General features: G+C 41.5%; 1 protein-coding gene across 1 annotated transcript; it reads left to right on the forward strand.

Moving 5' to 3' along the window:
• Positions 1-5463: 5463 nt before the first annotated feature.
• LOC132762757 (phospholipase A2 inhibitor gamma subunit B-like) lies at positions 5464-9826 on the forward strand. The gene is made up of 5 exons (XM_067461649.1): positions 5464-5512; positions 5981-6097; positions 6656-6808; positions 7236-7385; positions 9423-9826. Exons 1-5 carry the CDS (start codon positions 5464-5466, stop codon positions 9539-9541), a joined length of 588 nt encoding a protein of 195 aa, XP_067317750.1. The 3' UTR covers positions 9542-9826.
• Positions 9827-15221: the final 5395 nt, after the last annotated feature.

Below are 15221 nucleotides of genomic sequence, written 5' to 3' on the forward strand. Positions count from 1 at the left end.
TTGTCTCCCCCTCAAGCTCTTTCTCTTTCTCCCCGTTTCAGTCTCTCCCCCTTTCCCCTCTCTTTATCTTTCTCTTTCTCCATCCTCCTTTCTCTCTTCTCTTTCTCCCTCTTTTTTCCTCTCTCTTTCTCCTCTTCTTCCCTTTCTTCTTCTTCTTCCTCGGAGGAGGTGAAGGCGGCGGTGGGTGTGGAGCGCTGCGGCCTGGAAGAGCGGAGGCAAAAGAATCCCTTGCCTCCACTCTTCCAGAAAAGACACAGAGCTGCCAATAGGCAGCCCCGAAGCCTCCCCTCACCATCCAGCCCTCCCTCCTTCCTTCCACTTCTACCTGAACGCTGGGCTCAAGGAGCCTCCCCGCCCCAGTTAAACAGGAAGGGGGGAGTGTGGGGGCGGCAGAAACGCCAGCCTCCTGGAGGAAAGACGTCTCCTCAAAACCTGGAGTAACTTTTCTTCCCTTCTTTGTCCTCTGCTCCTCTTTGGCAAATCCAAGCTCCTGCTGTGAAAACAGCCGGTAGGTAGGCTGTTAGGAATTATGGGAATTGAATTCCAAAACACAAGGAGGGCCCAAGTTGACCCATGCCTGCTTTAAAAAATACCAATGATATTTAATTCTGTTTTAATGTTTCATATATTTGTATATTTGAAATAGTATTGAAATGGAAAGTGCTTTGGCCCCTTCCACACAGCTGTATAAAATCCACACTGAACTGGTTTATATGGCAGTGTGGACTCTGATAATGCAGCTCAAAGCAGATACTGTGGACTATCTGCCTTGATATTCTGGGTTATATTTATTTATTTATTTATTTACTTATATACCACTGTTCTCAGCCCGGGGGCGACTCACAGCAGTGTACAACATAGGAACAACAAAATTCAAGACACAGTATAAAAACAATTCACAATACAGCATTATACAAAAACATCGTCATTAATACGGAAACCATTCAGCATCGTCTCATCGTCCAAACCACAATCCAGTATCATTTTCCGTTGTTCCATTCCTATAGTCATTACCAATCATTGCACTTCTTGTTCGAACACCTTCTTGAACAACCAAGTCTTTAATTTCCTGTGGAATATCATCAGGGAAGGAGCCAGTCTAGGGTGTTCCACAGCTGAGGAGCCACCACCGAGAAGGCCCTATCTCTCGTCCCCACCAGCCGTGCTTGTGAAGCAGACGGGATCGAGAGCAGGGCCTCCCCGGAAGATCTCATAGTCCTGGTGGGCTCGTAGGTTGAGATGCGGTCGGATAGGTATCTTGGGCCGGAACCGTTTAAGGCTTTATAGGCCAACGCCAGCACCTTGAATTGAGCCCGGTAGCAAATCGGCAGCCAGTGGAGCTGGTACAACAAGTGGGTTGTATGCTCCCTGCATCCCGCTCCTGTTAGTATCATGGCTGCCGCAAATTGGACCAATTGAAGCTTCCGGGCTGTCTTCAAAGGCAACCCCACGTAGAGAACGTTGTAGTAGTCTAAACGGGATGTAACCAGAGCGTGGACTACCGTGGCCAAGTCAGACTTCCCAAGGTACGGGCGCAGCTGGCGCACAAGCCTTAGGTGTGCAAATGCTCCCCTGGTCACCGCCAAGACCTGGGGGGTTCCAGGCTCAGCGATGAATCCAGGATCACACCCAAGCTGCGAACTGGCTGTTTGGAAGAGCCCTTTGAGGGCCCTTCAAGGCAGGTCCTATATCCCAGGATCTGATCCTAGGTTTTCTCTTTATCCCAGGTTATCTGGCAGTGCAGACTTATATAATCCATTTTAAAGAAGAAAACCTGGGATCAGATCCTGGGATATAGGGCCTGTCTGGAAGGGCCCACAGTCTCCTTGTGGAGACAAAAAGTGGTGTATAAATAAACATAATAAACATAATAATAAACATAATAAACATAATAATAATGATAATAATAATAATAAAGTCCTCCTCTTCTGATCTCCTGTTTCGGTCAGAGCTTCCCACCTGGAATCACACTCTGAAACCAAATTGGATAACAAAAATCTGTTCCTGGCTTTGACGTGTTATTTCCGGTATAATTGTGTGGTCCTTACTTTGAAAGTAGTTGTTCTCCAGAAACTTTGCTTGTGTAGCTGCCACAAACAATGAATCTATTGGTCATGGGTGTTCTGTATGCCAAGTTTGGTTGAATTTCATTGCTGGGGAATTCAGAATGCTCTTTGCAGGATTTACTGCAACTTCCACATGTTTGTGTGTATTTTAACCAAACCTCTCCATTATTTTCTGTTGGTTATAGGAGTTCGTCTGATAGTCTGATCAGTAAACATATCAATGGGTTCCCTGCTGTTATATTAAGACTGTTACTCTTGCTACGACAATCTTGAAGCCAAAACTTCATTTATTTGTAATTAGAAATAAATATTTCACAATATATAATTACATATTGTTTTTGTGATTAATCACTATGCTTTATGTTCAGTTTGTAACAATGAAAATATATCCTGCATATCAGATACTTACATTATGATTCATAACAGTAGCAAAATAAGGTATGTGCAGTGTGCATAGGAATTTGATTATAGCTTTTTTTTTAAAAAAAAAATCTATAGTCCGGCCCTCCAATGGTCTGAGGGACAGTGAACTGGCCCCCTGTTTAAAAAGTTTGAGGACCCCTGGCTTACAATCACCTCCACCAGGTTTAATCATTTGTAATTTCTTTATAGGCTTGTTTTTGTTCCATTCACTTCATTAAAGTTTAATTAAAGGAATTATGGCCTCCTCTTCCTCACATTAGCTTTATTTCCATTAAAAAAAAAACCTTTAACACTTTGAAATATTTCCAAATTGATTGCAATCGTCAAAGTGTGTGATTTCTCAGATAAGCTGTGATTGGTCATTGGAACTTCCCTGATACCTTTAAGAGAGCAGCTGGAGAGCACCTGGCACTCTCTAGTCCTTGGTCATAAGTGGGCTGAGAGATCTGCACCAAAGAGGACTGGAACTTCCCAGCAAAGAAGTCCCAAGTGGTGAGGTGACTGTTTCTTTGCTCCTTCCTCACTCTGAGAGCATTTTATTGTGTAAATGCATGAACATTTCCAGAAATGTAAACAGTAAGTAAATGAGGATGTAAGGTGTGTGGTGCTTTAGAATTTATTATGTGATCTGGGTTGCAAAGTGGACTTGGGAGTTGTGGGCAAAGGAGGGGAGTTCATGCCCAATTAAAAAAATCTAGGTAGAGGAGTTTCATTGTGTTCTGCCCAATGTAATGAATTTGTCTTGGTTTCATAGATCATTGTTGTGGCTCAATTCAAGGCAGCTTCTTTCAACTTCTAGACTGAGTGACTGCTGGACAGATTCAGCTGAAAAGGTTTGTCTTGGATGGAATCCTCCATCCCCATGCTGTCATGCTGTCACCTAAGAGTGGAGAGGACAAAGTTGGTAGGGGAATTATCTGCAGGAAGCAGGTGAATGTTAGGGTAGAACACTCTTTCCCTTCACCATAATGAGAACTGTGGTATGCCCATTAATCATGGTGTTAGAGCCGTCACCTAAGACCATCAGAAAACACAGTATTTTCTGTTGGCCATACAGGTTCTGTGTGGGAAGTCTGGCCAATTCTATCGTAGGTGGGGTTCAGAACGCTCTGGGTGAACTATACATCCTAGCAACTACCACTCCCAAATGTCAAGGTCTATTTTATCCAAACTCCACCAGTGTTCACACTTGAACATATAAAGTATTTTTGCCAAGCTTGATCCAGATCTATCATTGTCCACAGTGCTCTCTGAATGTCGTTGAACTACAACTCCAAATCCCAAGGTCAATGCCCATTAAACCCTTCCAATATTTTCTGTTGGTCATGGGAGTTTGTGCCAAGTTTTGTTCAGTTCCATCATTGGTGGAGTTCAGAATGTTCTTTGATTGTAGGTGAACTATACATTCCAACAACAACAACAATTTTATTGATTAGCCAATTGGCCTTATCAAAAACAAACAATGCAGACATAACATACAACATACATCTAGTCCTCTTAAAATAAAATACAAATATACAGGTAGCCATAGATATATGCATCAACTATCCTTGTCTCCCCTACACTGCACCCCAATTTGATCTATGTACTCTGATCTCCTTTTAGCAGCTTTAAACAGATAAAGGGCAACTTGTGTTGTCAGAATGGGATTATAACCAGCCAACAGAAATGAAGTTTTGGCTGCTGTATCTCAACTTGTTTTATTGCAAATAAAAGGCCATAAGTATTGTTTCCTTTCTTTTTCATATAGATTGCATTGATGTAAAGTGTGGTCCAGATTTTCAACTTCAGGGGCACCACAGATACATAGCCTTTCTTCGTATGGGATATGATTGAATCTGCCGTGTCTCTCCATGGATTCAATTTGTTCAAATCTTGCCCTGGTAAAAGTGGTTCTTAGGTGTCTAGGCATATCAGCTTTTAAGTATGGCGCCCTCTGGAAATGATGTTTAAAACGCCCTAACCACATCAGGCATCTTGTGCTTGACAGGGTGGCTATATCTTTCTGAGCTTCAATATCTAGGATCCTTTGAGTTACTGTCCTTTTTTCAGCATCCCTATTCTGGCCTAAGGGGGCAATTTGTAATCCGCAGGTGTGGAGGAATCTTGTTAATTGTTCTGACCAGGAAGCTTGGTTTTGGCCATTAGATTGTTCTAAAAAGCACAATTTTGGAAGTCTATTGTTTTCGAGGTTTCTTATTTTAGACCAGTAGTTAAAGGCCCTGATTTTAGCAAGTCCTTCGATAGAATATATTTCTAGCTCTGCTCTGACTGCAGCAGCGGTGGTCTTGATGTCAACACCAACAACTATATCCCCTAAATGACAAAATTAACCCCCCCCCCCCCAAACCAACCAGTATTCACATTTGGCCTTATCAGGTATTTGTGCCAAATTTGGTCCAGAACAGTAGCAAAATGTCAGTTATGATGTGGCAACAAAAACTATTTTATGTTTGGGGGTCACCACAACACGAAGAAGTGTACTAAGAGGTGGTGGCATTTGGAAGGTTGAGAAACACCGCATTAGAGTATACATAGGTAGAAGGAGCATTGTCATGACCCAGCTCTGGCAGATTCCTTTACTTCAGATCAGTTGACTGACTGCTGAACAAATTCAGATGGGAGAAAAAACTCTGATGACACGGTTTACATTTTGGGATAACCTATTGGGTTGTAAAAATCACACTCCTACTAAAAACATGTGAATTTATAGACTTGATTGCATACTTAGACTTGGCCACATTACATGCAAAGGGCTTAAAAAGTAGTATCAAATACAAGTCCTAATGATTTTAATAGGTTGACTCCAAGTATGAAAGAAATCCGGTACCAACGGAATCTAGAACCAATGGATTGTGCTTGCTTGTAAACTTTTAATCTCGTATTTGACTTGTGCATGTTCAATTTGCTGTTTAATATCAATATCATCACAGATCCTTCTGATCTCGATTCCTCTAAGACGTTTCCTATCATCATGAAGACTTTTCCAGGATTCTTCCTCATCTTTGCAGTCCTAAGGAGTGGTAAAAATAAGAAATTTGTATCTTTTGTCAGCTTGAAAAAAAAGATATTTTTTTCTTCCTGCCCCAGTTGCTCACAAAGATTTCAGCACTATTCTTAATTTGATGTTTTAACAAGAAATTATAATTCTTGCAAAAGTACTGGAAGTAATATTTTGGCTTTGGAATGAGAACATTTTCTCTCAAACTGTCTGGGTAGAAGTATTGATTTTTATCGGATTATTTCACCCCCAGGAAATATGTTTTCCATGCAAGAATAGGTTTATGTGCATTAATAGAAAAGATTTGACTCACTTTTAAGATTGCCATTTATAGCTTGTGGTTTACACAGTCAGTAGATATGGCATTGGCAACACCTAACCCTATTGAGGAAGATCTCTGTTCCTGTATACAGCAAAAACGGTGCAGAATAAAATAGTTGCACATATCTGTACAGGTGGATATGGATTTGTTTCCTTCTCTTCTTTTCAGGTGAACCTCTGAGATGTGAAAAATGTTACAAGGATGGCCTAACGTGTTCAGGAAGGAATCGCCTCTGTGACTATGACCTTAAAACCTGTGTTGTAGTATTAGTTGAATACACACATTGTGAGTCTTCTGTTCAGATAAATTACTTTCCTGATATTTCAATAAAATATTTAGGACCCTGTAAGAGTAAAGAAAGGGGAAATCATTCAGATCGTAATACAGGAAATACTGGTAACAGAACCACAACAGAATCAGCTGGTGCAGTTGACTACACGATTAGTAAAACATAATTGTTTGTGAATGTTCTTTTGTTCAGTGTTGCAAAGCAAGTGTTCTCCACCTGCATATGCCGCATTCCTCCTCCGCTCCACACATCTTTGAAACACCTGAAACTTGCTATCATGGTTGTGCTGTGACCAAGTGAAGAGGAAGGGGGTATTATGGAGTCACACGGCTCTAGCTGTAGTTTCCTGATATGACCTACTACACATGGTGGTGATCTTTGTGGAATGAAGAAACATGCATAATTTGCTGCTGGGGGGGGGGGGGGGGAGTTAGCCAGACATGTAAGAGATACATGGCATGTGATTTTTGTTGAAATTGGCTGACTCAAGGAAGGCATGGATCAGCGAGAATTTATATTTCCCTATTTTGAGTAAGTGAATTGCTTATTTGCAGATGGAAAACCTCAACTGAGAGCAGTAAAAACCTGCGAGCACACAAATGTTTGTAACACTCCTTTGCAATATCTGAATATGGGTCGAGGGATATATGAACGGTCAAATGTCATCTGTTGTATAGGGGAGGCCTGCAAGACTGCTGCTCCTCGATGTAAGTATTCTGGAGGTTGACTTTTCTTTAGGTCTGGAACAGCACCCTTCCAGAAATGGTTGGGCAAGTTTGCAGGGACACTGGAATCAGCAGCTGAGCAAAAAAAGGAGGGCTGTTCAGTTCCAATCATTGCTTTAGGTGGAGTCCCATGAGGATGTCTTTCAAAGCAATTTGAGCTCTCTTTTTCTGATGACAAGCAACACTGAGGTTGAACTGCCATTCTTTGGGTAAATCTTTGGATAGATCTAAGAGGATATTTTGATTGCTTTTCTTCAGAGATCGGCTGCAATATTCAGAGGAGCACATGGTGGGGAAGATTTTGCTCTCAAGTGCAATGCACTGTTATAATTCACAAGGCTTGATAGGATAAATCAGAAATATCATTTTTTACATGCACATATGATGAACCCCTTTTATTGTCTTTCAGTACAACCAGGGTTCATCAACCCCAACGGGAAGTCCTGCCCAGCCTGCTTTGCCACTGACATTTCTCACTGCGGATCCGCCAGAGTAGATTGTTCTGGAAATGAGTTCTACTGCATGAGTACATTTCACGAAGTTTGGGAACACGGTAATACCAAATTTTAAGATTTGCAAGGAATATGAGCTGGTATCACATAATGGACTTCTTTAATTCAAGCTTTTTGTGAGGTAAATGATGAAGAATTTGGTGCATTTCATGCAGGCCTGCCTCAGTTAACAAAGCCTCTGATAAAGAAGTTCCTTTTTACATTGTCTTTTTGAGGCCCATGTTCTTCCTTGACCTCTATGAACCTGGCATTTTGGGGGTAGTGAAGGACAGATGGAGAAAGAAAGTCCATGTTAGGTTGCAGCACCAAGTATGACATGAACAATGCAATAAAGCCCAGTTGGAAAGCATTGAAGTCTTCTTTTGTTGATCTAGCCTTAACAAATAATGCCTGTTTACAACAGGCAGAATAAACAGCAGCTGTCTCCAGAATCCTTTACTGAGAAGCAGAACAGGAAAAAACGTGAAGAGCTATAAACCTGCCTCACCATCATGTGTTAAAGCATAGATCTATAGATTTGATCCTTTGTTTCTAGTTTATCAAATCCCAATAAAAGTCAAGGTGGGTGAAAGAAAATGCAGTCGGGATTTATCTTGATCTGTTTTGTGTCCCGGTTTTCAGCAGGGCCCCCCAATCCATTTTTGTCTGACCCTCCCGAAATTGGGAGATCAGATATTTGTTTTTCATTTTCATTTCCATTATTTTGGAGAGGGGGCACTTCACCAGTAGGCCTAGGCGTTTGGGGCCTATGGGTGCAGGTTTCTGGCCTAAGTGGCCGGGCGTGGCAGGGCCTGCAGCTGAGCTCCTAGTAAGGAGCACTCCTTACTCAGCGCTCAGCTGCAGGTCCTGCCAGGCCCAGGTGCATACACTGCAAACCTGCACCCATAGGCCCCAAATGCCTGGGCCTACGGGTGCATGCTCTGGGCCTACATACCCAGGTCTCGCAGGGCCTGTAGCTGCACACCGAGCAAGTAGCACTCCTTACTTAGCACTCAGCTGCAAGTCCTGCCAGGTCCAGGTGCATAGGCTGGAAGCCTGCACCCATAGGCCCCAAACACCTGGGCCTACACACCTGGGTCTTGCAGGTCTGCAGCCGGGCACTGACTAAGGAGCTCTCCTTACTCGGCAGTCAGTCCCCACACAATCCATCCGAAAAGCAGGCCCACCTGTCTTTCGTATAAATTGCATTTTTGTTTCAGGGGGGACCTTTCCATTTTGTGCCATCCAAATGGATGGAACAAAACAGAAACACTAATGAAACTAATAGGACAAATTTCGGGCTCATGACTACCTCTGGGTGCATTTTGGATCTCTGCAAAAGTCATTTTTCTTTACCTACACAAGGCCTGCTTGATTTGGTTGTTTTATTTCATATGTAAGTCTTTTAAGCTTTCAACAAAGAACATTTTGAATTGCCTTTTGTGTTATTGTGTAGTGACCTATTCCTTATCATTCTGTTATTTCTCCCTCTGGTGCCACATTTTCTCTTAAATAAGTGGTGCTCAGGAAGGCATTTGTTAAGTAAGGCATTCTAGTATGAGTCATAGCCTGTATGATGACTATGGCTCAATTCACCAGTTGGTAATGCATTATTGGATGGTCAATAGTTTTCTTCACTCCACTCATTTTGCAACCCTACTGCCCCTAGTGCCCACTGCCAACATTATTACTACTTTTCCACAGCTTTAAGGTGGCAAAGTGAGAGGGCGCCTTTGTGTCAAAGCAGAATTGTACACCATCTCGGTGGTATCGTGCACTAAAGCACGTGCATTTCGAAGAAACACTATTACAAATTTTGACAGTAAGGCAAAAAGTCCATCCCTCATTGGATTCTAGTGGAAAGTTTAATTCATTCCCCACTCTTGATGTTGCTGTACCTCAAAATCTTTATTTCTTTTCCACCATAGTTTATAGAGGTTCTCTTCAGTTTCTGTACAATGTGAGATGTGAACCAATACTATTACTTTTCAGAGAGTTATAATTTTATAAATCTCTTCTGATGTGAGTGAAGAATGATTATGAATCCAGGGTTCCCTTTTTATTTTCTGACTGCCTGTCTTCGCTTTCTTCTCCAGAAATTAATTTTGTGACCTACATCAAAAGAGGCTGTGCTACTAAAGAGCTTTGTGACCAGTCGAGTGGATCATATATTGCAGATAGAGCTACTTTTAATTATAGACCTAATTGTACCAAAGCAATCTGAAATCTTACTTTGTTTGGCTCCATTCTCTGACAGTAAGATTGTATTGCAGCCCACGTGTTATTTTCAAATGTTTAAATTTTATTAACTAAACTCCACATGCAGTAACTGAAAGAACACCCCTATGTGTAATTTGCGACCATAATGTTAACTAATGCTAACGTACACTAAAAACTACTAAAACAAATACTAAAACAGACTTATACATAAATTACACATTACAGGTAGAAAAAAAGAACTATTTACAAGTTGAATTCCAATTTTAATATCAATGGTATAAATGCCTTACCTTCCTAATACTCGTAGAACATTTCACTTTCTACTAGTTCATCAGAACTACTAATTCTGAAATCTGCAATAAATATCTCCCCAATTATTTTTCAGAAAAAAGACAATTAATGGTTCCTAACCTTTCTTAAAACTATGATTTTTCTCTTATGAGGGTAGATAATTTGTCTTGTATGTAACTATCTTTTTTGTTTGCTTTCTAGTAGACATAATTAATCTTTTTATACATTTTGGGCAGCTTCTCTGGAATTAAATACCATCAATCCATCACTTTATAAAAAAAATTAAAGAGGAGCTCTTAATCTTTTTGACAATATAGTATATTTTCCATTGTCCCAACCCAAAAGAGGAAGAGTGCGGATAAGCCCCCTCTATCAGCTCCAGCTCCCCATGTGGGGACATGAGAGAAGCCTTCCACAAGTATGGTAAAACATCAAAACATCTGGGCGTCCCCTGAGCAAAATTCTTGCAGATGGCTAATTCTCTCACACCAGAAGCGACTTACAGTTTCTCAAGGGGTTCCTGACACAGAATAAATAAATAAATATTGTATCCAAAATTTTGTGCGTCCTATACCATATAACTGTTAACATGTTCCTCCTCTTCACTTTTCACATTCTGTTCTGAGTTGTGTTGATCCCTCTCTCTTTGCTACAGCCCAGAAAAGGGAATCGGATTGTGGTTTCCAGAAATCCTCCATGTTGGCTGGGGATTCTGGGAGCTGCGGTCCAAAAAGTAACTTTTCTGAAACCTGCTCTTCCAAAAATCCACTTTCCCCCTTTAGAGTGAGTGTAGAGGAACATTCCTTGCCACTTTCTATACTGGCTGCTGGGAGCTGCAGTCCAGAAAGATCTGGAGGGATACGTCATTTCCACCACTGCTTTAGGATCTTAAAAAAAATAATCTTGAAAAAATTGTTCCAGTATCTTGTTTTGAAGTAACTAGGAATGGGATTTCTCAAGGCATTCCAAGTGCAGAGCTTGTTGCCTTGCAAATTGTCTGAACTTTCAATATTTATCTGATTTTAATTGCATTATGTTAAGCATTCCTTTTGATTGGAATTTTTCTTTTTTCTTTTACCCTGTGAAATCTTAAGCATAACACAGGCTGGATCTATACTGCCATATAATCCAGATTAACAAAGCAGATAATCCACATTATTTGCTTTGAATTGGGTTATGAGTCTACACTGCCATATAATCCAGTCCAAAGCAGATAATCTGGATTTTATATAGCAGTATAGATGGGACCTCCATTTGTAGTCAGTTTCAAAATGTGTTACTTAACCTATGTTGTTGCAATAAGCAAATGTACTATTCCATAGAAAAAGTGATGGGTGATGACTAGACATGTGAATTTGAAAGGAAAATTTTACTGGAAAAAATGATTTCTTCTCTTAATGCTTATCTGTGTTGATTAAACTGTCTAACACGCTCAATAAGTTTGTCATTCTTTTACCTGGAGCAAAAGAAATAAAGCAGTTGTGCATTTGGGAAATGGCTGAAAACCATTTCTCAAAAATCACATAAACTCAATCTTTATCTGCCCCTGGGGATGTTATGGGAAGGTTCATCTTTGCTCTGATCTAGTCATTGTCGTACACCAGAGCAGGAACACCTGTGACCTTAAACACCATACCAGCTTGATAAAATTAGCAAGCAGTTAATTGAAGAAATAGCAAAAACTGTAAAGGTCCAGTACAAGGAAAATAGTCCAAAACCTCAAAGGAAAACAAGATCCAAACGTACATAAAAATCCATGGAACTACGCATTTGAAACCAAGAAACTAGACAGCAGGAAAAAATCTCAGAAACAAAACTGGAGCATGGCAAGAACTTCGTACACCAAACTAAGAACACTTGAAAAAAAGACCATGATCAATTTCCAACGTTGACCCGAATGAGACAACACTTTTTCATGCATCAATATAAGGCATTTCCAGGTTCCAAAACTGAAAGGAAAATGTTTCTCTTGATCTCGTTACCAGATAACAATTTGTTATCTTTCTTTTGTTGTAAGCGAACGGACCATCTGATTCTTTGCAGACTATATCTCTATTTACAGAAACTTTGCTTTCTGTCTAAGCTCTCATTATTTGCTGTCTCTGAGTTCTGATTATTTTCTGAACCTGACAAATTATCTTCAGACAGTTGTTCTGAGAAAGGCTGTGAAGGGCTCCTCCCAAGAATGCAGCCTTGGGAATCCTCCTCTTCCTGAAACATCTCAGGCCTCTTGTCTGAGCTTAACTCAGGTCCAAGCAAACTCTCGTCCTCAAAGCCACCATCAGGAACATCATCCCCCATTCCCATGATGAACATTAGCATTAACAAGAACATCAGACACAGGCTGGCATACAACAGTCATGTTCAGGCTGGCATACAACAGTCATGTTCATGGATTTTGCATGGATATATGAAAATGCAGACAATAACAAAATATGTACCTTTGCCTCATAAGTATTACAGAGTCACAGAAAATGGTAGTGGTGTACAATTTGGGGGGAAACTGTCCAGTTTTCAGTCCCATTTTTGGCTGGGCTTCTGTTCTGTTTTTCAGGAAGTTCCCAAAATCTGGAGGGGGAGAATGTCAGTTCACGGATGCCAGAAGCTCCATTTTAAGTGGGAACATAGATCTTTTGTAGTGAGGATGAAATGGAGAGAAAACTATGTTTCCAAGCTAGGCTTGATCAAAGCACTTTGATATCAAAATGTGAACACACAGATTATCACATTTGCTGATATCCAGGCTTCCTAAATTCTGCACGATAATTCCAACATTTCTTTGCCTAAAATATTGGGCAGATTTACTCTGACTTTCTATCCCAGGGCTCCTGGATTGCCCCTAGGGTGGATGTGTAACCCATCCCTCTGGCTTCTGGGAGAGATGGTGCTACATTTGGTGCTGCTCGGTGGTGCTACATTTCGAGCCTCCAGACAGCCATCCTCAACATTCCTACCTTTTCTTTCCCCAAGTCAACATCACGGCAGGTGACAAGTAAGAAGTAGGACATATGTCATGTCTAGAGACCACTAAGATATGGACTACAGGAGAGGAGATTGAGTACTATATTATGTCCTTAGGCCACTGAAGCTGGGGAGACATGGGTTAGCGGTTGGTTCAACAATTGACATGGCCCCAAATTTGGGGGAATACTAAAAATCCTGGGCCAGGATTCAGAGTATCCCTGATTTTGGTTACATGGGTCAAGGCTGCATGAAGGTTTTTTTTTTTCCGTATTGGGAGCGACTTGAGAAACTGTAAGTCGCTTCTGGTGTGAGAGAATTGACCGTCTGCAAGGACGTTGCACAGGGGCGCCCGGATGTTTTGAAGTTTTACCATCTTTGGTAAGGCTTCTCTCATGTCCCCGCATTGGGAGCTGCAGCTGACAGAGGGAGCTCATCCCAGCTCTCCCCGGATTTTAACCTGCAACCTGTCAGTCTTCAGTCCTGATGGCACAAGGGTTTAACCCACTTTACCACCGGGAGCTCTTCTCAGGGTCAATCATGTGTTGCATATACTGGATTGGTCCAGCGATGTTTTACACAGGCATCTTCCTGCCCAGACTGCTGTCAAGGTAGAAAGGAATTCTGACTGCCCAACTATGCCAGTTTCAGTTTGTCACTTCTGAATGTCCACACTTTCCTCCCCTTCCTCTTCAACCTACCTCTCCCATTTGCACTTCTACCCCAGGCAACATCATTGCAGGAAAAGGCTAACCAGTAGAACTGATGTCACAGAGAGAGACATCTAGATACAGGTATATAATCACAGGTTGGACCATGGTATGCCATTAACAAGATCACAACTGAAAACATTGCAGGCCTAAATAATGGATGGATTATTTTCTTGCTGTGGGCTTCTTTCTTCTTCATCAGAAAGTATAATGGAAAAAGAGAAACCAGATAGATAGATACATAGATAGATAGAAGGTAAAGCAGAAAATATTTCCTGTTCACGGTTGACTATTACAAAGTATACAGGGATTTTGTAATATCGTACTCAAATTCCTTCTCATTGTTCATAAGTATTCATTGCCTGCCCATGGTAAAGACTCAGGGTGTTCAACTATGGCAGATCTGAGGACTAGGCTTGAAAAAACCAGATAAACTGCAATCCGTTTTGGTGTCCCAGATTTCAGTGGGGGTCCCTGTCCATTTTTTGCGAGCCTCCTGAATTTGGGAGGACAGAAATCTATTTTCAGCCTGGGAAGCCAAAAGATCATGGAAGGTATTTTGTGGGCCATCCAGTCCAACCCCCTGCCAAGAAGCAGGAAAATTGCATTTAAAGCACCCCTGACAGATGGCCATCCAATCTCTGCTTAAAAGCATCCAAAGAAGGAACCTCTACCTGACCGGAGGGCAGAGAATTTCACTGCTGAATAGCTCTCAAAGTTAGGAAGTTTTTCCTAATGTTCAGGTGGAATCTCCTTTCCTGTAATTTCAGGCCATTGGTCTGTGTTCCTGTAGCTTGAAGCCATTATTCCTCATCCTAGTCTCCAGGGCAGCAGAAAACAAGCTTGCTCCCTCCTCCCTATGACTTCCCCTCATGTATTTATACATTGCCCTCATCATGTCTTCTCTCAGCCTTCTCTTCTTCAGGCTAAACATGCCCAGCTCTTTAAGCTGCTCCTCATAGGGCTTGTTCTCCAGTTTTAAGTTATATCCATCCTCTGGTGCAGTGTCCAGAATTGGACACAGTATTCCAGGTGTGATCTAACCAAGGCATAATAGAGGGGTAGCATCTGTTTTCTATCCAGCCCATTGTTGACAATGTGGGAGACGGACTTCCCACAGGTTCCCCTTCCTATCATTTTGGGTGTCATGTTTGTCCTTATATCCCTCATTAAGACGTGGATTAAAAGCATCAATGTTATGATACCACTCTTTTTGGGAATCTTCCCCTTCTGTCTGTAGAGGAGATCCAGTTTAATGGTTCATTAAAACTGTTTCTTCTCTAGAGGACATAGGAGCTGCAGGCATGCACTCCCTCCTTGCAGCACACAGCTCTCCAAAGCATTTTAGGAAGGAATCCCAGTATCCAGGGAAGGAAGATGGATCAACCTGGAGGTATCCTAACCTATGATTCCTTTAAAAAGCCCTATCTCCTCTCTTGATTTAGAGGCATTGGTATAGTGCCCCCCCCCCCCCCCACCTTGTGCTTCTCTTTGTAGTGGTTGCATCCCACCATGAACTCCACATGTAACTGAAAGATGCCAGTTTTAGACAGCCACTGTTATTACGGACTTCTGAACCAACTGAACAAGCCAAAGGCAAACATCCATAACAAATCTATGCACAAGCCTACTGTGTTCCTGGGATGCACTTTTTACAGATGGGTTTGAATTTCTACTTTCAGCAATTCTACTTTACGGTCACAGCACTATACAGACTTGGTA

This window comes from Anolis sagrei, chromosome Y (genome assembly GCF_037176765.1).
Source record: "Anolis sagrei isolate rAnoSag1 chromosome Y, rAnoSag1.mat, whole genome shotgun sequence".
Taxonomy (NCBI): domain Eukaryota; kingdom Metazoa; phylum Chordata; class Lepidosauria; order Squamata; family Dactyloidae; genus Anolis; species Anolis sagrei.

What these genes read in the sequence shown, in the direction of transcription:
- LOC132762757 (XM_067461649.1), top strand. Translation starts at nt 5,464, where the DNA reads ATGAAGACTTTTCCAGGATTCTTCCTCATCTTTGCAGTCCTAAGGAGT. An exon ending in CAAGACTGCTGCTCCTCGAT is followed by an intron (nt 6,809 to 7,235) that starts GTAAGTATTCTG and finishes ATTGTCTTTCAG; the next exon opens with TACAACCAGGGTTCATCAAC. An exon ending in AGTTTGGGAACACGGTAATA is followed by an intron (nt 7,386 to 9,422) that starts CCAAATTTTAAG and finishes CAGAAATTAATT; the next exon opens with TTGTGACCTACATCAAAAGA.